We start from the raw sequence: 24,236 nt of genomic DNA, 5'->3' as shown, positions 1-24,236 counted from the left end.
ACAGCAAGTGCATGCATGTAGACAGAAAGTATAGTCAGCAGACAGAGTACAGTATGATGACAAATATACAAAAGGAGCATTTCATTTGGGTATGGCTGTCTGAAACAAGCAGTTGGAGTATTATAGGCTGCCTTCACAGGCTTATGATTAAATCTTTTCTAAGACTTAAAAACTGTCTCAATTTCATGTCCAGGAAAATGTCCCTTCATGTTGTGCAGCACATTTTAAGGCCCTATTATTGTCTTTCAGTTTTACATGGGATGTCTCCACACTAGGCCAGTCGACCCCGCCCATCCCAGCGCCACTGACAGAAAACCATATGAGATCAAAGGACGTTAATGTAGTTATCCGCCTACTGCAGGTCTTACAGCACATATGCTAGATGGAAAACTGCAAACGTTTACTTCCCTCAAGTTCAGACATAAATTAAATACACTTTAAGACAGTGATTTCTTTCAGCTTGGATTCATTTACATGCAATCAGTGCTCTTGAATGACAAAATCACAAACTATATCCAGTCTTTGATGTCTTCTTTAAAATACTATGTGATAAAGTGATTAGGCCCTTTTTCCACTCTGACTGATTTTTTATGTGGAACATTTTCTAATATTTTATTGGTTATTAACTCATGTTTGGCACAAAAAACCCTCACTCCAGTAACAGCAGATTGAATTTTGTGTAGTGTAAAACAACTCAGGACAGAATCAAAGAAAATAAAACCAGTGGAGATTACAATGGACTTTCCCTTGACAAAATCTCAATTCCCAAAATAGTCTCAGAGAGGCTAAGAATAATTAATGCTAACCTGAAACTTGATAGCTTCTTACTTCTAGCTTGATAGTTACTTATTGTTCCCAAAAGTTTCACATTCATACATCTTTTTCGCAGCAGATGCTTTGACTTGGCACAGGTGGAACTAACCACATTGACAACTGAATCCAACAACATGTAGTAATGTTATTGGTTACACATGTGTTTGACAAGTCAAAATGTCTGCTGTGAAAAAGGTCTATTAAACTTTAATTTCACTCAGCATTTTTCCTCTTTGGTCACTTTTGTAGTACTCTTGTTAGCATATTAAGCTAAGCTAAAAACTGAATCATTCACAACTGAAAGTGCAAGCCTACAGTGGTTTCTACTGTGTAGCACAAACTATATATGAAATTAACTCACTAAAATGTTTCAAAACCAAAAGAAAAACAATCCATGAATACATGGAAAGTCAGTGATCACCTGTGGTGATGAAAAACTCTTAGGGAGTAGGGAGTAGATCAAGACCTGTGGGTGGCCAGAAAACCATCCACTGATGAGAGTTGTGTGGTAAGCTAACACTGCCCCAAACAACCACATAATTTGCCAAGTCATCCTTAACCGAGCCTCTCTCATTCTCAAGTCTGGGATCTCTGTTAAGTGTTTCCAAGAAACCCAGGAGGCATTGCATGTTGTAGGTCTAATGATGGGCATGTGGATAATTATGGTATTCTCAGATACGGCAGCATGAATGTTGCTCACACGCTGACCTGGCACTTCCTCAGTGGCTCAGTTTCTGCCACGTCTCTAGACTTTGATCAGATTAAATCTCGCCTCAGGAGGAAGCAGTATGTACTGTAATTTGCAGGAAAAATCCATAATACTGGCATTACAGTACTAAAGTACAACTCATTCACTGAAAATGACTCCTCTCTATAGGGAAACTTTTGATGAAAATCAACTTCTTGAGTGGCCTCAGGCTGATAGCATTTTGAAATTTCCTATCATTTCGCTGTCTCTCCTTTCATCCTTATACAACAGTACCAAATATCTTTTTATACTTCATATCTTTTTTATTGATAGTTGGTTGGAAACTTTTGCATTTAATAAGTTTGACAACCAGCATTCAAATGTTTATGAGTGTGACAGCAGTCAACAATATAACCTATTTTGATCAATAGCACCTTCAATTGGTGCAATTGTGGACAAATGCATTTAAAAGTAGGTGAAGATGTTTTCCCTGTGCAGAATTTGTGTGAATCAGACACACTCATACCATCTATACATAGAATGCATTATATCCTATGTGTGCATTGCTGCATTTTTATGGCTCTGTTATTCTTTAATGAGGCAAGCTGAGTCTGTCTCAGAATTGTGCTATACAGTAAATAAAATTGACAGATAATGCTGGGAGTAAATGTTGTACTGGCATTAGACACTGTTTGGAATCTTTAAACAGAAGCAACAGCTAGATCATTTCTAGTATTGATCACTCTGACATTTGAATCCACACATTGAGTTCTTTGGGGTCATGACTGCACAGTCATTCTCTATATTTGTCATCATCCTCCATTAGCAACACCTCCAAATTTGTCAAACGTTTCCCTCTGGTTATGACGTGATTTAAAGCATTGCTTGACATCTCTCAGACTTGGTGTGCACAGGAATGTGCTCTTGTTCAGAAGGGGATTTTGATTCTGGCATGAAAAAAGCAATTTATAGAACTCATATTTGACATCTAGAAAGTCTAGCAGAGTGGAATTTGAACACGTGAATGTGGTGAAGTTTAAGAAATGCATAAAGAAAACAGTCAAAGAATACAATACAAGAAAACACAGTTCCACATTTACACTAATAGTTAAGCATCTGTACATGCACTATAATGTAATATTTGTTGTGAGAAGGCCTATTATGTCATATTAAAAGGGTGCTCAAAGCAAGAGTCAGTCAGTACCGCAGCCATTTTAAGCTTCAGTGACACAGCAGAAACACACTGCTCTCCCTTGCAAATGCAATTGGTAATTTCAAATGTGACTGACAATAAAACATGGACTGCAGACATATTTCACAGCAGGTAAGTTGGTATCCATAGTGTTAATGACGCTTTCATTAAATGTGTATTAGTGTGGAAGATTCACGTGGTTCCAGTTTTTTTGAATGTTTTTTTTTCTCATTTATTTAATTTTACGTCAACAGCCCTAGCTGTCATAGCCGCACGAGACAGTACACGCTGTACCTCAGTCTGCTGAAATCTCTGTGAACGACTTTAATGCTGCCTTCACGTGTTCCTCATCAGAGTTCTTCTCAGACCTATAGCACTGCTTAGCTGCAGACCATAATGGATTTTTTTTCACCATTAGGCCAAAATGGCCAAATGTTTTTTTCAAACACAAAAAGATGACGTGTTGTTTGTACTATTCATTCTATACAAAACACCTGACAGCAGAGCAGAGTTCATGAGGAAAACTCGACTTTCTCAGACTAACTTCAATATGTTCGACATTACCTGAAGGCAGCACAACAGCCTCTGAAACGGGCAGAGGGCGCGAGAGGGGGGGTGGGTGTGACGTCATGGCACGGTGCCCCGTCCATATTTGGCGGAGAAGAAGTTTGTGTTGCTCCGACAAACTGTAGACACCACTGGTGTGGGTAACAACCTGAGCTAAAACGAAACAAAACAGTCTATTCATAACTTTTTAAAATTTGAATTGAGGCTTGTCATGTCTGTATAATATTATTTAATGTTTTATCTATGGTAACATTACCTAATCTGTCATCATTAAGTTAACGTTAATTTAAAAACGCGACAAAGACCACATCGAGCGTTTCTGGATTTATGACCCAGTCACGTTAGAATTAACGGCTAACGTAAACTGTTTCGTTCAATAGTCCGGCTAACGTTATTACTGGATGGGCTGTCGTTATTTTTCGTTTCCCCGCAATTGATTAATAGGCTCCTAATTCTTCGGAGAGTCTCGCATCCTCTGCCGGGTGGTCTCGTATGAACCGTGTCGAGGCAGCGACGAGGGGTCGGGGGCTCCGCCAGCCGAGCCGGGCTTCAGGATGAAGATGCCCAGAGGAGGACGCCTGTTCCTGGCGACGTGCCTCGGCTCGCTCTTCGTTCTTGTGCTTTACTTTCAGAGCATCACCAAGCCAGGTGAGAGCCACACTTACTCACATGCACACACAGCCTTTTGAGGAAAAGAACTATATTAACCGTGCTGTAATTTTATTAAAATTATGACTTCATGTTTAAATACCACAGCAACACTGCTTTGGAATATAGTGCAGTGACCACAAAGAAAGTAAAACTATAGGATCCAATTTCACATCCAGATTATCTTATTTATAGTTGTAAGTGATAGACACCTTTTATCATGTGCTGATAACTGTTGTGAAAATATGTATAAAAATATATTGCTTTATATGAATATTAAAGGGCTAGCATACAATATGGAAGTAATATCTAGTAGGTCATATAGTCTAGTAGCCTTGCATTCACATTTAATGCAGCATTTAGGCTTTTAAATTGGGCCGTGTTCTTGCAAGGGTTGTGCATCTTTGGTAAACAATAATTTTGACACGGCAACACTGGCACACTTTTGTGTGTGAGTATGTGTGTGTGTGTGTGTGTGTGTGTGTGTGTGTGTGTGTGTGTGTGCATATAACAGAGGGCATGTGGACAGACATAAAGAAATGTGAACGTATGTATGAATAAGCTCACTGTGAACAGTGGAATGTTTTGAAAACCCCCTCCCCGAGACCTCCTGCATTCCTCTGCTGTAACCCTCCTCTCCTCTCCTCGTCTTACCTCTCCTCTCCCTTTGTTTCCTGGGTTGAGCCCATTCTGAACATTGAAAGACAGATTGGCCCCCAGGGGACGGCAGAGTAGAGAAGTCAGAGCTCAGTCAAAGAGAAAGAGGTGATTGATTTGCTCTGACCATACATGCTGAAGAAAAGTGGTTCATAGGTCTAAAGAAGGAGGAAGAGCATTTGATAAAATTTTGGATGTGGTTGGTAAAGAAGAGAGAAGGAGGAGAATGGTGCAGAGAGGAGAAGCCAGTGTTCAGTTTTTGGTCATAGTTTGCCAAGAGGAACTTTATCGGTCAATACTGTTTTTTGTTGAAATGGAGAAGTTTTCAGATGAAGTCTGCACAGTATGCTCAGGATGACGTTTTGCAACAATGGTGAAACCGTTACTGTTAAGAACCGATTCAAAATTGTCAAAAAAAATCAGCATTGTATGCCTTAGAGCTTATCAATATCAATGCTAGCATGTTTTTTTGACATCCATGCGTTGCAAAACATTGACATCAAGCTAATCCGTCTATATTGCTGGAAACCTGCGACAAGAAAGAGCTATGTCATGAAGAAAGATGATGACAGTGCCAGAGTTTTATTGTCTGTGAGATGGTAAGAAATATGCTAAAATTTCTTTCTATGCAACAAATTCCAGGAATACCACGTGTTTGGCACTGTACACATGAGTGCCACTGCTTCCTAACCAAGCCACAAGTCCGTTACTAGGAGCAAATTCTATATTATTAGCACATTAGTGCCACACATGCAGGCTTAACAGGTTTTCTTTCTGACTAATGAAAACAAATGCTGTACAAATATATTTTATAAGATGACAACGTGTTTCTACAGCTAGCTCTGAGGCTACAGAGAGCTAGCTCATACACTGTGTTCAGACTTAGAGATAAAACAGTTACGTTGAGACTGAAAACCTGTATAGACCTTTTTCCTCACAGAAAATTGTTTAGGAATTGTTATGGGAATCGATAAAGAATCGGACCAATAAGCAAAATCAGCAATGGCATTGGTATCAATAAACACGCGTCACAGCGTGTACTGACACAGCAGATAGTGATTCAGAATGTGTAAAAAAGAAGGCATCATTACACCCACCATTTTCTCATGTCTCCAGTAGACACCCCATGATGCAACAGTACAAATCCACAGCAATAAATCACCTTTAAGACCATCGAACACTAAATACATGCAGAGCTGTCAGTGACAGAAAAAAACGTGTTGTCAAACCTACAAGTAACACACTTTAGCACACGCATTGATCCCCCCTTCACGAACTAGGTGCCTGACCTGTTTAGGCTTGTCTGCTGTACTACCCCACCAGTAGCCATGCAAGCCACATTGGAGAGGGCTAATTCACAGGATGTCAACAAAGCACAAGGTGTCCGTAATTACTGTGTATCTAATCAGGCTTGGTTTGAGAACCAACGCAAAGTCTCTCGTTTAGTTCTGTATTTTCACAGCCTTTTCCATCCCTTTTCATTTCTCACTTCTGCTCTTGTTTCGATCTGACGGGAGCAGAGTGAAGTGAAACAAGATAGAAAGAACCAGCCATGTTTTACACGATGTGCTGTATATTTTATAACTTTAAATCATGAGGGAAATGTATGCCTAAGTGACAAAAATCCAATTTATTTTGTTATATTGTTTATTGCATTTTCAAAGACATTTCAATCGACACATTCATATTTGAGATCCAGATCAGTTTCTGTCAAAATCTCGTTAATAAGTTATATCCAGTATAAGGACTCTCTGCATATACATCAGTTAAAAGTTAAAAAGGACTTTTGAAAGAGGCCTTGAAGTTGAGACCTGACACCAACACCTGATACACTCATGTCAAGTCAGACGGTTTCCACTGACACACTTTTACGTAGGCCTGTTGGAAATATCTTGACCATGACATGATGTCACACGCCAAACTGCATGGTTAGTCAGACTGAGTGAGAGAGTCAAGAATACATTTCCTTTAGGTTTGAGCCCCTTGGTGGTTTTTAAGTGTATTTATATAGTGTGTTCATGTGCCAGATTTTCATACAGTTGGGATAACTGCACCGCCGCGATCAGCCGGTGGGATTTAGCATGTATGTGCGAGTGCTTTTCATTCTCGAGGTGTCGGAGGTCTGACGTTCACCCAACCGTCAGAATATAGAGAGTGAGAAATGTGAGCTTTCTTCCAGTAACGTTCCTGATTGTTGGTGGAGAGGTGGGAGCCAGGTTGAGATTAAAGAGAAGAAAACAGCGCTGATGGTAATGGGCTTAACACTGGCCGGTGTTGTATTACTGTGGTACTGCGGTAACTGTCCCAGTCTTATGAATTACAAAATGATTATACACTGAAGTGAACAGCTGGTAGAGCTGCTAGTCCTCAGTTTGGGCTGTCCTCAGGGCTGTTCTGTCTCCACTTTTATTTATTTTATACACCAACAACTGTATCAGTCAGGATAAGACAGATTCTAGATTTTTCTACCATGTGTGGACTATGTCCTAGTTTTCTCGTTGATTGATTTTGATTTACTTTTTGCTGTTTTTATTGTGCTTGTTTGTGCCTACACTGCAGATCGGTTCCTCTCATCGCAGGTGATGATTAACTTTAGTCATGTATGATAAAAGCTTCTTTTTTTTTTTTCTTCTACAAGTCAACTACATTGCAGGACTACTTTCCCATTGTTCATCTGTTCCTCTTCCCTCTTCTGATTTGTATTTTAAAACCTGCATGGAACACTGAGCCAAGGTCTCCATCACCAAAAGGGGATAAACACGTCCTACTGCTGAATAGATATCGTCCTGTACTCGTTAGATGAGCAGAGACATTGTAGATCTCATTTTTCCAATCCACATCTCCCAAATTATGCCTGCGGTTTAATACCGGACACACAGCACAATGCATACAGTATTATTGTTGTGCTTCCATTGTCTGACTTCCTGTGCCAACACCCTGGGTTTGGCACTCAGGAAAAAATACGAGTCTTCAGCAGTGTGTTATTATAAACTCAGTTGTAAAATCACATCAGATTTATTATCAGTTAACTGTTGATTTATTTAGTTTTTTAAGTTAGTGAGATTCTCTCCTCTCAAATCAGTTTTTCAAGTTACCAAAATTCAAAGTAGGTGCTAGTGAGAAATATCAAACCCCTAATAAAAAGCAGCATCTGCACTGATCCTTGCCATCCTCATGCACTGCCATGTAGAGTGTAGAAGCATTGGACTTTTGAGACTTTCCATTCTGGAATAAAATATTCTATTAAACTAGGGATATAATCTTGACCTGATTTTGTTTTATTTACCAAAGATAAAATACAAACTCTTGCCCCTCAAGCCAGTGTAAAAATGCTTTTGACCTACTGAGGAAATTTCCTTGACATGTGCTATTCCCAGTCAGCCTCTCTTATTAGATACATCGTAATTTGGACAAAAATAGAGATGCACACCCACTTTCTTTTTCCTCTCATTTACTTTTATGTGGTTGCGTTGACTCAGCAGTGCTGTGGCGCAGGATCATTGTGTGCGTTGTTTGAGTGTATGGACGCGTTACTGTGCCAAGTAACTCTGCTCTGTGGAAGGGTGGTGCACAGTGTGTGTACTTGTCAAAGATGGAGTAAACCTGTCAGGATTTCCAAGATAAAGTTGAGATCTACTCTCATGTTGTAATGGTGCTAATTTGGCAGGTTGTAAGCCTTGCCGTTTGACACAGGAAACCATTTTCTATCGTCACCCTCAGCGCCAAAACCAGGGATTTGAACTTTGAAACAGCTTTTCTAAAAACGGAACATTATAACATGATAAAAACAGGAGAGATAGTACAAATTAAGAAATGAATATGTCGATCTTTTGGCTGATTTAATCAACCCGCAGACTGAATAATTAGATATACTTGAAATTGTTAAAATAAGATTTTATGATATCACTTAGCTGTATAATTATATCTCCATACACGACTCTTGGTGTGTGTTTTTTCCATGTGGCCGACCTGTTGCTGCTCTTGCCTCTGCCACCCCATATTAGGGATGGGTATTTTCAGTAATTTCAATATTTGAGTACTCATTACCTTATGAACGAGTACTTGATTACTTGTAAATTATATATATTTTACCATAAAAGAAATACGGGAGGTCCGTGTCCGACTGGAAACACAAGCGGAACCAATTTTGTTTCCAGTCAGACATGGACCTCCCCGACCAAGCCTACTGTTTGCTTGTCGGAGAACATTACTGTCTAATACTTTCACATTTATGTAAATAAATAACCAACAATGGAAACCAAGTGCAATGTCAAATTCATAATTGAACAACAGATATTTATTGTGTTCTGTAATGTATTGCTTCAGAGCTAACTCTCAATCAACACCCTAAATCATAAATTCAAAGTTAATTTATTATTTATTTTGACAAAACATTTATTTTAAACTTAAATTACTTGGAAAAAACAAAATAACATCACACGATGATGAGCCGTCACGGCCGCCATGGGGCCCGTAACGCCGACCGAGTTGAACTATTGCAGCCAAAAACAGTGAAACGCTAATCGAGTAATGACGCCAACAACCCTCCCCTGGAACAACACATAGAGCAGGGATGGGTACGAGTACTGTTGTTGTTTACTGTGTCTGTCTTCCTCCTCCTCTTTCTTTCCTTTGTGTTTGACATCAGACTAGTTCACTGTCAGTCAAGAAACCATTACATCTCCAGTACCTCCCACATCTATGGCACCCTTGTACCCTGGCTCTCTGAATTTTGGCATCGACTTGATGCTGAGGTTGGGATTCTTGTGACATCCCCAATATGAAATGGTTTGTTTTTTATCATGGCATGGAATTCAAACTGAACTGTGGCCCTTGAGCACAAGCAGGACTTGAATGTGTCTGGGTATTGCCCTTGGCAAAAATAATTATTTCTGAACCATGAACATTGTCTGTGTTCATGGTGCTGTTTGTTCTACATTCACCCTCTCTGACTTTTCCACTTCACTTGCTGGGTAGCTGTACACAACTTCACATGCTAGAGGGTGGGAAAACTCTCTCTCTCTCGCTCTCTCCTCTCTCTCTCCCCCAATTATGGGAGACAAAAGCGAATTGTCTAATCAACAAGCCAAACTGCCCGCAGGCACACTTTATAGCAGTGGTTCTGCTTTACACTGTGCCACTCTTTTAAGTCTCGAGCGCTCCGTCACAGCTGTTGTCACACATAATGATCAAATCTGAGTTGAGTTAAGAAAATAAGCTTCCACAGATGACTGACAGGTTTTTGAAGATTGTTTTGCCAGACATCACAGATGCTCTTCACTCTCCTCTCTCAGCTGGCTCCTGTGACAGTGATGGATTCCACCTCACGACTCTAAACAGAGGCAACATCAAGGCCTGCTCTGATGTGTCTTTCTCACACACACACACACACACACACACACACAGTCTGTCCACAATTCACAGTGTTCATTTTTTACCTATTGTAGGCACACAAACACATACCGTAATCTGTCGTTGAACACATGTATTTACCCACAAACACACTTGCTCATCCCAATACATGCCTATTCATACGCAGTATAATCCTATAATTGAACACATCAGTTCTATTTCATGCACGCTGCCATTTATCATCTGACATTGACATCAATGCAGCTGTTGTGAAACAAACAAAAAATGTTGCGATGCCTTCAAGGTCCCCACAATGCCGGCAGCTCTCTAGATCACGCTGTACACCACATGCTACGCCAGCTGGCTATTTATCCTGCCTCATTCTGTGGGGTCCATGTCTAAAAGTCTATTTGTTAATATCATCTTTGTCTTGTAAATCAAACAAATAGAATCTAAGTCTGCAGGAAAAAGTCGGATAGTTAGATGGTAATGGAAAGAGCTGTGGTATCAAGACCTCTGCGGTGTGGTGATAGGTTGGCAATAACTCCATGTGGCCAAAAGGTTGATGAGACACTCCCAAACAGGGCTAGTGTCCAACACAAAATACACTGGTGATGTAGTGTATATTGGTAACTGGTTGAAAACAGAAGGTTACCTCCCCTCAAGCATCACCATACAATAAAGCATGCAGAGTGCAAGCACGAACATTATCAGCAGCATGACAACTGGGAATGAGTAGCAAGGCAAAAGAAAAGACATAGTACCAGTAGGTGCTGTCAAATACTGATGAACCTATCTGACCCAACGAGCTGATAAGAGCTGTAAACATGTTACCTTGCAGAATATATATGGATTTAGATTGAAGATGGTAATTTATTTCTGTATAATTGAATTGTTTAAATGGATTTTATGTTTGTAGCTCACACAATCAGTCTTCAGCTTCTGACTCTGCTACTATAAATTTTAATCTTAAAGGAATCAGGGAAATAGTTTTTTAAGATTGCAGAACACACGGTTAGGAAAGAGGAAGCAGATAAGAAAAAACGGCTATAAAATAGTTAAAATAATAAATACACAGTTTCTAAGAAAAATGGAGCGTACAAAAAACATTCACTTGGACTCAGAGGTGAACTGATAAGAATTTGGTACTCAAAGGTCAAAGGTTAACTTCACTGTGACATCATACTGTTCTGCAAAAACACTTCCGACCGTTACTCAACGCTATAACTCAGGAAAGGGAGATTGTGACCAAATTTCATGCAACTTGATTGAACCATGAGGCGGTAATTTTAGTTTGAAGTGAGAAATTAGCTGGTTGATGTAGTAATTACTCCAGTTACAGGTGTATTTCTGTTGCATTTTTCCATTTTAAAGAATTGTGCAAGGGAACATAAGGAAGACACGGGTAAGAGCGGGTAATGGGTAAAAAGGAAGTGCCTGCCCCATTACAAAGGATATCACTGATCGTAAAGTCACCCCATCCTTTTGGCTTAATTACCACCATCTGCAGCTCTCATGTGGATGTTATGACACTTTTAAATCAAACTATACTCAGTACTCTTAACACAAAAAGTCTGGCGGCCTTTTACTTCCTGTATCCCCATCATCCCTTCCTGCTTTCCATTGTTTTCATTTGTGACATCTTAATTTCTCTTTCAGTCACTTTAAGTTGTTTTATGAAACAGACTTGTACCCACCTCAATCAAAGCAAATTACATTGCGGTTTTTGTTTCAGCTCATGGAAACTTCCATCACGTGGCCCTTTATAAAGATAGGGCTTCCTTTTATGTGCAATTAAGTACAGTTTTACTTCTTTGTGTAAATATTTACAATATTGATGCCTCAGGATCCTCTCTGCTGATTATCATGGTCACAGAGGGGAAGAGGTTTTTCAAAAAAGAGAAGATCATTTCACGGCACAGATTTGTCTTGATAAGAAAAGAAAAAAAACATCAACAGTTAAAAAGTTAGGATGTACTGGGCCCACACAGTGAAGGCATTTTAGTTAACTTCTTAACAAACGTGGTCCCTGTCTTTCTGTGAGCTGATACGTCACAAGATAGTGCTGTCTGTTTATAAAGATCCAGACCAGTATATAGACTTAATGGAACTTTGTTTGTCTTGGAATATAACATCAGCACAGCTTGACGTGCTTTGCAGACTGTTAAACCAGTGAGATCCAGGTTCAAAATGGGCCTGTTTGTGTGTGTAGTAAGACCTGGGCCTCTTCTGCTCTTCTTTAACTGTCAGTGTTGTGTCACTTCCTGTGTCTGAGAGGAAGTTGTGGTTTTCTGGTGAATGTGATAGAACACACGACACAGAAAAAGATGTGGTTTGTGATTATCAGAAGAGGAGTAGTCATGTGCTTTTCATTTTGACAGAGAAAAACACTGACAGAGTGGGTGCAGGTAAAAGCTTTGGTGCATTATAACGATCAGAAAATCATTCCTGAGTTAAACCTTTTATCCACAACAGAAGAAAGCACTGCTAATGGAAGAGAAACTCTAGGCTGGTTGATGTCTTACAGGACCAGTGGACATAGACTCTATAAACTTTACTATAAACTCCAGCTAACTCATTCTACTGATCTTTTTCTCTTGAAGTTTTAGAGTGACAGATCTACAAATCAAGTAGCATGTCAGAAAGAAATACTATCTGTTCAGAACAAGGACGCCATCTTCCCCTCAACAAGCTTACACATTCACACCCATGTATACTCACACAGATAACAAATGGTCTCGTGTGCAGATGATTCTGATTATGATACCAGCCGAGCATCTAGGCACATTGGGGATTTTTAATATTTACTATAGTGTAACTAGGCAGCATGCTAACAGTTGGTAATTAACACTATTTGGTGCCAGTTAACCGAATACATCTCGTGGCATTTCACTGGATAAGTGTTATCTTGGACCCTCTGGTGGTGGTATAGGAAAAGTCAGGGATCATAAACGTCAGTAGGTTTCAGGCTCTGGGGATCATGAATCCTTCGTGTTTGTACAAAATGTAATGGCAGTCCATCTAAAAGTTGACATATTTCAGTCTGGACCAACATGGTGGATTACCAACCTGATGGACCATCATCGCCATCTCACAGCCTTTTCGAAAGTAAAACAATGTTCCCAAATTGTCAGCATGAGCATGATGAAAACTTCAGTTAGAAATCTAACAGAGTACCTTCAGTTAATGGGCAGGAGCCTGGGTACAAAAGCTTCAAGTCTTTGCAGTGGAGTCACGTTGTGATTTTTGTGACAAAACCAGTGTTGTTCAGTTTTTAGCCATTAGCTAATTGTTGGCATGTTACCTATACCTTACCTTTACAGGGCAGATACAAACAGAATGTGACTTATTAAATGGTGTATTGTCTGAAACCACTCAATCTTTTCAGACCTTTTTAAACGAGTTACAGCACTTCCAGGTTTTAGGACTTTAGCTCTGTATGTGACTGTTCCTGTCTTCCCCTCATATCAGAATGGACGAAATGTTTCCTCTCTGTCATGTCGTGTTTATACTTGAAAACACAATAAACCGTTAATATGAGTATAGCCTCCAAAAGTGTCTCCTGACCTACTTTCCAGCTTCCTGAGGAAGCGTCCTGAGTTTGCTTAAGGCTTTGCTGCTTAGGATGTGAACGGCAGTGCTGTTGACTAAGAGATTAGACACCTCATTCATTATATTCAGTGGTACCTGGGACTTCGACAGTCTGATTTCTGTGTATGATGAGCTTTTATGTTTCAGATGTCTGGGATGTCAGTGTGCAGCTTCTGTGACCTCTTCATCATTTCATCCAAACAGCAATTGTCTGGATTGTAACAAACTCTTTCATCACCATTTTTATGAATGTATACTTTATCATATTCATAAAATAGCACATAGAGGTGAGATGTAACTGTATGTGTGCTCTGTATCCACACATGGCTGAAGGTGTGGATTTTGTACGTATCAAGTAGAGCTTTTCAGCAGGGTCCAGCAGGACTTAGATGCCTATCTCTGTGTGTTGAGATGATGTGGCACAGATTCACCCAGAGGAAGTTTAGGATTTTTGGTGATTCATGTGAGCTCACGCAGAGGAGGGACAGATAGAGGCTGTATCACGGCACTCTCAGACTCACTGTCTATCTCAGATCTTCTTTCACTACATGTTTTATTGCATTTGCTGACTCACCAGCTCTGTAATTGTTCTCCTTTCTTTTTGGTTTCTTCTTCAAAATAGCAAGAAGCCGTTATGATTTAGAGCATGATACTAAAGTGTCAAACTGACACAGAGATTTATTATATTTCTGTGCCATTTCAAAAGTGAAACTTTCATTTCATGTACTTGATGCCACCTCAGCAGGAAGAGAAACAGTAGGAGACAAACAGCCTCTGTCTCCATCAGGATTCCATAGAATAACGCTTCACATATGCTTTCCATATGATGGTATGGAGGCTTTCTTTCAAGTCGTTTCCCTCATGCAAATCCCTACACAAAGCATGTTCCCCATCTTGCTGCACCGCTTTCTCACCTCAGCTTGGTGTAAGATGCAAAGCGATCCTAGGCAGGGCCTGACACTTTAGGAGCACATAAAGAACTTAAAGGTGTGGAATGAAAATTTATCAAAAAATTTGTTTTTCTTCAAGGAAAAAAAAAAGGTACACAAGGAGACATTTAGAAGCAAAATGATTCAATTCATTTGAATACAAAATGTACACTAGGTTTTTAATTACTTCTTATTTCTTACAGTGTTTCCCACAGGTGTAGAATTTACTTGTGGTGGTGGGTGGTGCGGCATGTGACCAATGTGCATGTAGAGACTCATGCAGTTTAGAGGGGGAGAGTGTAACCCAGGTTATTTTCTGTAGCTACGATTTACAGATGTCCAATTTCCTGTTACCTTAGCGCCATCGGATGCTACAATTTATTGATGCTCCAGAAATGGCTCACATGCAGGCTGTTGGTAGATGATAGGAGGGCGGCTGTTCGTAGAGAAGCTTCTTCTCGGATACTGCAGCGTACGCAACTGAGACAGTGTGTGGCCATGAGCTTGAAAAGGGTGAAATAAGAAGTTCAAATGTAAGATTTACCTAACTTGAAACTGATTGATTATGTATAGAAAACTCAGTTTAAACTGATTTTAAACTGTATAAAACAACATGAATGGTATGAACACCTCAGGAATAAAGTAGTTCTTCTCAGTTCTTAATGCCATAAAAGTCTGTTCAGTCTGTTTAGACACAAAACATATTACTGGTCCAGCAGCTTGAGCTCAACCAACGGTCCACAGCAGACTTGGGGACCCTTTGCACTGAGTGGATCACATGATTTTCTTTTTCAACAGACAACATTGATGTTGTGTTATCAACTTTTTGTTGAAAAGAGAAAAAAAAAAAAAAAATAGAGGCTGCTCGGGCTGAATTTTGTGATACCCATACGTGCTCATTTACAGTTTTCACACATTTACTTTTAGTGAAACGCCTGTGCTTGTCGAGCCCTGCTACGCATTGTTTAGCCACATGTGCAAAACAATTCACTGCTCTTCCGTAGTACCATTAGCTGCAGACACCAACACTGACTGTCATCAGGCCCGGAGGGGAGGGGGATGGGAATGGGTGGAAATGGGGTGGAAGGAGAAGACAGATGTGTTTATAAAAAAAGACTGGAGGAGGTGGAGGAGGGAGGAGAGATGATGATGACAAAATCTCCATCTAGATATTGTAACTTCTTCAAACTGGCAGAGCCTCCAGCAGGTACATCATTACACATACAAGCAAGCTTTGTTCAAACCCACAGCTTATCAGTGAGGCGTAGTTATAGTTGTTGGTACTGTTATGTTAGGAAATTGGCAGCGGGTTGTCTCCAAATCTGTTTTGTTTTGTACTGAGTTCTACAGTTAATTTGCTATGGATAGATCCATTTCCTCAAATCAAGAGTCCAAATAAAAAATAAAAACTGATTAAGAAAATAGTTGCAGTGAGATCAAAGAGAGACTAAAAGGAGGAGAAGTGTAACATATGTAAGGGTTACTGAGAGAGTTTGGAAGGAACACACTGTTCTTATTAGGGTTGGACCAGTGGACAATGCCATCGTCCCGCTGCCTGGTCCACACTGATAGCATGGAGCACCCAGCCACATGTTCCAGTGTCTCTGCCGCAATGTAGAAAAATGTGTTTATAACATATTTCTTATTTCTCACTTATTTGTGGAGATTTCCCCGGGGATCAGCCATAGAACTGATACATGTAAATGCATATTTTGAGTGTCAGTCAGAGAGCTCAAAAACTATGGACTTGTTTATTTTAGTTACTATAGGTCATTGTGCTTGAAATATAAGCTAAAAAACCACTTATTTGAGTATGTTTTAATTTAGACGCAAATATGAAACTTATTTTTAAATCCACCTGATTTGCGCCTGCCTTAGTAAATTAAATAAAAATAAAGTCTTTATTATATATTTGTGTCGCAAAACTGAGGATTGAAATCTACCTACAGAGCGAACTCTCCTGTCTGTTATTCACCCTTTTTCACCATGTTTCGCTTTGCACATTTAACCTCAACTCCTCCCTGTCATCGTCCATTGCAATGTAGACATCATCATATGCCATTTCGGTAGTCACTGCCCAAACCTAGTACCTATGAAATCTATAAATGGAAAGTTGGAGGATTTTTTTATAAGAAGGAATCACGTCATGACAAAAGCAAACCAGAGGAGGGTTGGAAAGTTGGCTCTGCCTGACCTTCCTTAAAATTCTATTTGGAGGTCTTTACAGTGTAATTCAAACCTCTGTGTGAATATATAATACATTGTAAAAAGGTTTTTCTCATTTGTGACCTACATAAAGGCTTATGTAAACTAACAATAATGTGATCCAACTTAAATCAGTGGTGACAAAGCCAACAAAGACCTCGCAGTGAAAATTCACCAGACGTGTTCCCTTGTTGACATAAAAACCCACAACATGTAACAGATTTACTGTGGTGTTAGTCCTTTCACATAAATCCTGTCAAATGAACTGGAGCAGGAGTTCATAAAGTTATCACAGAAACACACGTCGTCTGTTAAAACGGTCTTTGTTTGCTTCACAGCTCATCCAGAGTAATGTGGATTTTAATCTCCCCCTGTCTCACTGTAGAATATGGTGTGAAGACTGGCAGCAGACCAGGGAAAATCAGGAGAAGTCCGCTGCAGACCCTCTACAATGGAGACCAGGTGAGAGCGCAAATGCACACAACTTTGTAATGATTGAATAATTACTGATAACACAACACCACACAACCCCTGAAAAACATTCTTATTTTCACTCAATGGGTCTTTTGTGTACCAGAATGATTTTCATTTTTGATGTTTGGCTACCTAATGCAGACATCTGCTGCTGCACTGAATGAGTTTGTCCACTTCAAAACCATATTTACTTAAAGATAAAGCTTAAAATTTTGGAAAATAGGCTTATTTGCATTCTGACCAAGAGGTAGATACTCCCTCTCATATCTGTAGCTTCTCAGTGTGAAGCTACAGCCAGCAGCTTAGCCTACCAGCAGCTCTAAAGCTCACTTATTCGCACACTATATCATGTTTATATACACTGTGTAGTGTTAAAGTCTTTGCCAGGAAGTCTTTACAGATGTTAAACTCAAATATATTACTTTTCCTGTGGAACAGTTATTGACATTGAAAGGGGAAAAAGTTACTATTCCCAGATTTCTCTGGAAATAATTGTATGACAGTTTTGGCATCTCAGTGCATGTCTCCGCTGTAGGACACAGTAACCTCAACACTGATCATCTGATGATGCTTATTGTCACATACAGTGTGTGGCTGATTAGATATGATTTGTAGAATTGATTCAAAGCCACTGAGGTCACATTGCAGCCTGTCATGTGGCATACAGTGCAGTGAAGTGATTGCATTTCAAACACATACGGTAACAAGCTGCCCTGCACTATAAACAAGTCAAGTCAGCAGTGATACCACTGGTTTGTTTTTCTAACTTTAATTATATGTAAGTTTTAGCTTTTAATATATAGCCAACGTTAGCATTAACAGCTGTTTACTTACCAGTCTCGAAGAAACTTTGCGATTTCAGTATCAAACTTCATTCCTTCACTCGCCAAGAGCTGTCTCTAGCTGTGGACCCGTTACCGCAATAATCTCCAAGTCAAATCTGGACCTGCCCCAACCTATTAATATAAATCCCACGACCCGACCCGTGATTAAACATGGGCTACAGTGCAGAGGGCTGCAACTATGTTTAGACCTCTGTCAGTCACATACATCACTTTGTATTTACCTAGTGCTTACATGATGACTGGTCTGTTTGCTTTATGCGCTGTCCCTTTCAGACGTGCGCTCGCTCAGTCAGCTCCCGCTTGTTGCTGATATGATGCAAAGTGACAGAAAGATAACCGATCATCTGTCCACCTGTCCAAAGTAACTTCCCTGTTGCTATCAGTCAACGGTTTCCTCCGTTCCCCCTCGGGCACTGATGACAATCAAGTCCTGTACACTTTCACTGACACCATCACCACACACAGTTTCAAACGATCTAATGTCCCAACATGCAAATTTGACCACTAACTGGGTCATGGAACTTCTTGTCATCCTGTTGGCGGTTTGAGAGTTTTAGAAGAATGTCGCATCACCTGTACTCCTGCAACTGTCAGTGTGTTTCCTCAGTAACAGTGTGCCTAGCTTACAGCTATCAAAAGCTAATACCTTATGGCACTTTTTACAAGCAGCGAAGTCAATGACAGCGTTATTCTCACAGTTTCTGATCACACCAAATTTTTCCCATATGTTCGACTTGGCCTGCGACGATGTATTGACCACATTTTGATATTTACCACTGGCTATTTTTGCCTTTATGCCATCCATCTTGATGTTAGCTAGCTAGCAGCTATCCTACATCGCTGTAGGCATCCCATTATTTGGCTGAATGTGAATCTACGATGATGATAATATTAAATGATTTAGATGCAGTGAGAACAGTTTTTTGTTCTCACCCGCTGCCCGTCTGTATTTAGTTCACTTTTATTTAAATATATTTATTACTCACTACACAACTTTTTTTTTCGTCCTCTACTGAAGTGCTGCTAAAAGGACGTATCATGACTTCCTGTGTTGTAAATGCAACGATGACTGAAGCTCTTGACAAGTGACAATAACCTCCACCTCCTCCCAGCAAGAAACCATGTGTGGCGGCAGAGAAAACTGACAAATAGCTCTTTTAATAAGGACCATACTAAGTGTACTGCCTTTGAGTCAGCCATAAACTTTATAAAATATTACAGTATGCAGTTTTTGTAAACTGCTTCAAGATATTGATGAAATCCACTTGTCTCAAAATATTAAAATTGTGTAAAACTCTGAGTCTTCCTCTGGACAGAAAAGTGGCACTGCAGCAGTTTTTAAGAGGTGTTTCTGTTTGTGCTTCTTCCTCCCTCAATGGCCTGTTTGCTCCCTCTGTCATCCGTACTACATCGTCCTCATCACAAGCAGCTGGATCTGTTGGCAGCTCAGAGGTCCCTCCAAGGCCGCAGGGAGCTGTTGGAGCAGGCGTGTCTGAGCCACACGAGGAAGCGCCGGGTGCTTTCGCCTGAGGATCTCAAACACCTCATTGTGGATGATAAACACAGCCTTATTTACTGCTATGTACCCAAGGTTGGTAACCATTACTTTAAGTTAGTGCAGCTGAAATTCTAGAGGTTTTCAGACTCTTCAGAGTTCGTCTTGCAGGGAGGGTTGAAGGGGGTAGGAGAGAGAGATGTGAGTGGCTTTAAAAAGATAAATACAGTTATTTGTTATTGTACTTTGACCACTGATTTGGCCCTCTAAGTATTTCTATGCACAAATGTGTATTTTCGCTTTTAAGAAAATCTTCCTCCCTTTTATGACTTCCAGGTAGCCTGCACCAACTGGAAGCGTGTCCTCATGGTCCTCACCAGTGACGGCCGTTACACCGACCCCCTTGCCATCCCTGCCAACGAGGCGCATGTAGCCGGTAACCTCCGCACACTCTCCGAGTTCTCCGTCCCCGAGATAAACCAGCGCCTTCGCAGCTACCTCAAGTTCATCTTTGTGCGGGACCCCTTCGAGCGCCTGGTATCGGCCTACAGGAACAAGTTCACACGCCGCTACAACACGGCTTTCCACAAGCGCTACGGAACCAAGATCATCCGCCGGCACCGGCTCAACCCGGAGCCTGAAGCGCTGGAGAAAGGGAATAACGTTTCTTTCCAAGAGTTTGTCCAGTATCTTGTGGATCCTCGGACCCAGCGGGAGGAACCTTTGAATGAGCACTGGGAGCGGGTGCACACCCTCTGCCACCCCTGTCTGATCCACTACGATGTGGTGGGGAAGTACGAGACTCTGGAGCCGGACGCTCAGGCTGTGCTCAGTTTGGCCGGAGTGGAGGGGACGCTTAAATTTCCGACGTCTGGTAAAAGCACCAGAACTGATGGCAACATGGCAGCAGGCTTCTTTAAGCACATCAGTCCTTTCTACCAGAAGAAACTGTTCAACCTGTATCGAATGGACTTCCTACTCTTCAACTACTCCACACCAGAGTATCTCAGGACTCGATGAGAGGCGGAGAGACAACGACTGGCGTCAGTGCCGTGACTGGATCGGTTTTGATATCTTTCCTTTCACATCCCATTCATATTTTTTCAGCAATGACTATTTTGCACTTTTCGGTTGCCACAGACGATTTTCACCCCTGCGTCGGGTGTTCCATCACAGGCACAGACTTGTCACTACTACTCTCAAGCAGAAACTGAAGGCTGTAGAGAATGATTTGATTTTCTGGTTTCATGTGAATGGAACTTTCTAAGTGGAACCAAATTTCTTCCAGAGAAGGAAAAGACTGACAGTTTGTGCTGTAATCTACCAAAAATATGTCACATTTGTAGATTTTCTGCCAAGTGTGAAAAGTTTTAATCGGGAGGAACCTTTGAATGTTTTAATGTTAAGCAGAATAGACAAATTGTTTGCTTTAGGTTCACTTAGAAATCAGTATTTATTTTTGCCATTTCTCGCCTAGAAATTTGTCAAATTGAGCAAACCTTTCTTTGACTCCTTACATGTGGTCGTCGAGTTGGTGTAACGTGCCTTACCAGCCTTCCTGCCGTGCCCACTACAATAACAGTTTTCCCATGGCTTTGGTTTTTTCTGAGCCATAACTTAAAGTCGCACTTGAGGAGCAGGTTCTCCTCTGGCGTGGGTAAACAGGTGAACATGCTGACTGTGAAACTGAGCGCAGCGGATTATTTCAAAGCACCTACAGCACAGTATCTCTGGAAGGCCTTTATTTATGTATGTCAGAGCATAAAGTATTTATTATGGAAGTGTGCGGATTTGGGCTCATGATGTTGTTAAGATTAATTTTATATGAAAGAATAAGGGTTTCAACTTTAACTTGCATGGAAAGTTACTTGCTGTTTTGGCTTTTGCACATATACTGATGCCAAATAGAAATCTCTTCTGAGCAACTCTGTGCTTATCATATCACAGTTTTCTTTTTTTTTTTTTTGTAACTTTTCTGATCAGACCCGATCTGAAAAACTACATCCAGGTCTTATCTTGCTCGTCTCTGCACTCGTTGACTCCGTCTTTAAATTTGTATGCGAGAATTATTTCCAGGGAAACCTGCAGTCACTCCTCAGTTTCAGTAAAAGCTTATTGCCATCGCTTCTCTATCGCTGTCTGTATTTAGCTCTGGGCAGGTAGGCTGAACAAACAACCACATAGCTGTGGTCGGGGCTGGGTGCAGCACCAGCACTACTGCCGCTCAGAGCTCCCCTTGTTAGGGTGACAGCAGGCACACGAGGGGTTAATCCACCTCCAGTCATCTCCACTGCACTGAACGGCCTTGTTCAGCAGTGTCAGTGAATTTAAGCTAAAAGTACAGAGGTTAATGTAGGAAACTGTTTAATAAATGAGCTGCAGAAATGTCAGTTTTAACAAATGGCTTCATAGAGTTTGAAATTTTTAAAGAGAAATTCCAGTTTTTACACATCAAAGTCTGTTAGCAGGTGTTGTGAGAAAAGTTATATAAAGCCTTTTGTCGCTCAATGCCACATTAGCCGCTACCAGTATAACATACCTGAATCTCAGATCAAAGTATCAGTGGTTGAGTTGCATTGTGGGTAATGTAGGTGCCAAGGTTTGACTAGGAGTAGAATAAAAAAAAAAGAAAAAAAAAAGTGATATCACAGACTCTTTTTTTTAACTGTTCATGAGCTCGTCAGTGTTCTTGAAACTAGAAGTAAAATCATCCAATAGGTTTACATCATATAAACTTATACAGTCAAATCTGCCAGGCAGTTTGTAAAACCAATGTTTAAAAAACTTTGTGTAGTTAATTTTAACTACACTGTCTCTAATTACTACAACAAATCTAGCCTGGATGAATTGGACCTGTCATGTCTTTGTTTATCGGGTCATTCCTGAGAAAAACAAGAATTTCACCTCAAACAAAAAAAAAGTCAACTTCTCCATTTAAGTAGACACGTCCCACAGGACGGATATTAGTTGCAGTTTTGCTCAAAAAAAAATTATCCTAGTGCATGTCAAGACAAGTTGGCACCAAAGTGGCAGGAAACAGCTTAGACTCTTTATCTTCCAGATTTTTTAAATAAAATATTTCATTTTTTGTTAGACAGGTCAGCGCAGGCCAATTCTAGAAACATTATGTTTTTCTTGCTTTGAAAGGTGCAATATCTGTGTGTATCTGAGTGTGGGTAATGTGTTAAAAGTTTTGTGTTTTTATAAGTGACTTCCTGTTTTTATTCTAGCCTTAAATTTTGTGCCATCGAGTTTATGCCACTTTTTTTTATTTTTCTGTTGGCTATGATTGCATGATTGCCATGGATTACAGGGTTTTCATTTTTAATGCTCTCCTTTGTAGCAGTGTGTGATTTAAGCCATAATTTGCAAGAAGCTGCAACTTGCCAAAAACCGATCACACCCTTAATGTTTTTTTTCTTCCTACTGGCTCAATGACATGCTGCACAAAATATATGTTTTACCTTTTAATTTCCTTTTTTTTTTTTTATCCTGAAAAATACAGAATACAAATAACAAGTAGCTTGTTCTTTCACAGAGACTACACATGCTGTATTTCCATCTCAAATACCCAGACGCTGCTGTGTATGAGCACAGCTAGACAGACATTTTCTGTAGAGATGTTCCTTTAGTCAGATTGGTGACATGGTGAGTCACTGTGAACCCAGCACAATCTGAGAGGATCTCAAGTACCAGTTTACTTGTGCCACGAAGCTGTGAATGTGATGATTGACTGTCTGGTTACGTTGAAGTTTCAACAAATACAGTTTGTTAACAGCAACACACTGTGTGTGTCGTCTTATATTGTTTCCCTTTACAAACACATATGTTAAACTCATGATATTAGTTATAAAGATATTCTCTCAAAGGTTTTTTTTTCCTCTGCTGATGGTAGAGGAAGATTTCCACTGAGTTATACTGGACAAAGATGACCTTTTACTATCCTCAGTGCAATATTTATGGTTGCCTGCAGTGCTGAATGAACAAGCCAGGAGTATTTAAAAAGGAGCTATTTGTAAGTTTTGCTAATGCTACACAGCTAACCTTAGCATTAACAGCTGTTTACTTACCAGTCTAGAAGAAATGCTGCGAGTTCTGCATCAAACTTAATTCCTTTTATCACCGATGCTGTAGCTCTGCTCAGAAACATATTATCACCTCTTGTCTTGTAAATGCAACGATGGCTCTTGTCACTGTCACTCTTGTCAAGTGACAATCACCACCGCCTGCTCCTGGCAAGAAACCACGCTCGCCACGGAGAAAACTTACAAATAGCCCCTGTCACAGACTGGTTCAGTGAATGTGATAAGAAGGGAGTCCACACAAAGGCTGTACTGAACACAAACAATTTATTATCACTAAAGAGTAAGACAAATGAGCAGTGGGGTGTGGAACCGGCCATAAAATCAGCGCATGGGTGTATGGAGTAGCATATGTGCTGTAAAAGCAAAATATGACACCAACATAAATGGATATCAGCAGTTGGAAAAGCAAGTAAGCACATGGGCCAGCTTTTATAGTCTGGAAGGCCCAGGTGAACTGCATCAGCTGACGGCCCTCCAATGTCAAACAACTGCATGCTGAGGTTGGCAAGGACAACCTCCAAGACAGTGGGAGGGGCGTTACATGTAGAGTTTTAGACATGCCAGTTGTCATAAAGTGACATGTTTCAACAGATCTGTCATTGTAATCAAAAGAGATTGCAATTTAATGGGTTAGTGTAGCATATTTGAAATGATTCTGATAGTGTGTGTGTGTGTGTGTGTGTGTGTGTGTGTGT

At 40.3% G+C, this 24,236-nt stretch overlaps 1 protein-coding gene across 2 annotated transcripts; it reads left to right on the top strand.

Annotated features, from left to right (window-relative positions):
- Positions 1 to 3,405: 3,405 nt before the first annotated feature.
- Positions 3,406 to 22,958, top strand: LOC130174548 (carbohydrate sulfotransferase 11-like). Of its 2 annotated transcripts, none has more exons than XM_056384462.1 (4): positions 3,406 to 3,908; positions 17,028 to 17,104; positions 19,391 to 19,552; positions 19,793 to 22,958. In XM_056384462.1, exons 1-4 carry the CDS (start codon positions 3,815 to 3,817, stop codon positions 20,474 to 20,476), a joined length of 1,017 nt encoding a protein of 338 aa, XP_056240437.1. In that variant the 5' UTR covers positions 3,406 to 3,814; the 3' UTR covers positions 20,477 to 22,958. The 2 variants fall into 2 exon arrangements, with proteins under 2 accessions (XP_056240437.1, XP_056240436.1); XM_056384461.1 differs by having other exon boundaries at positions 19,388 to 19,552.
- The last annotated feature ends 1,278 nt before the right edge of the window (positions 22,959 to 24,236 follow it).

The sequence above is a fragment of the Seriola aureovittata genome, chromosome 9 (genome assembly GCF_021018895.1).
Source record: "Seriola aureovittata isolate HTS-2021-v1 ecotype China chromosome 9, ASM2101889v1, whole genome shotgun sequence".
Lineage (NCBI taxonomy): Eukaryota > Metazoa > Chordata > Actinopteri > Carangiformes > Carangidae > Seriola > Seriola aureovittata.
Note: the sequence above shows the minus strand (reverse complement) of the source record. Positions and strands in the feature narration are given on the sequence as shown.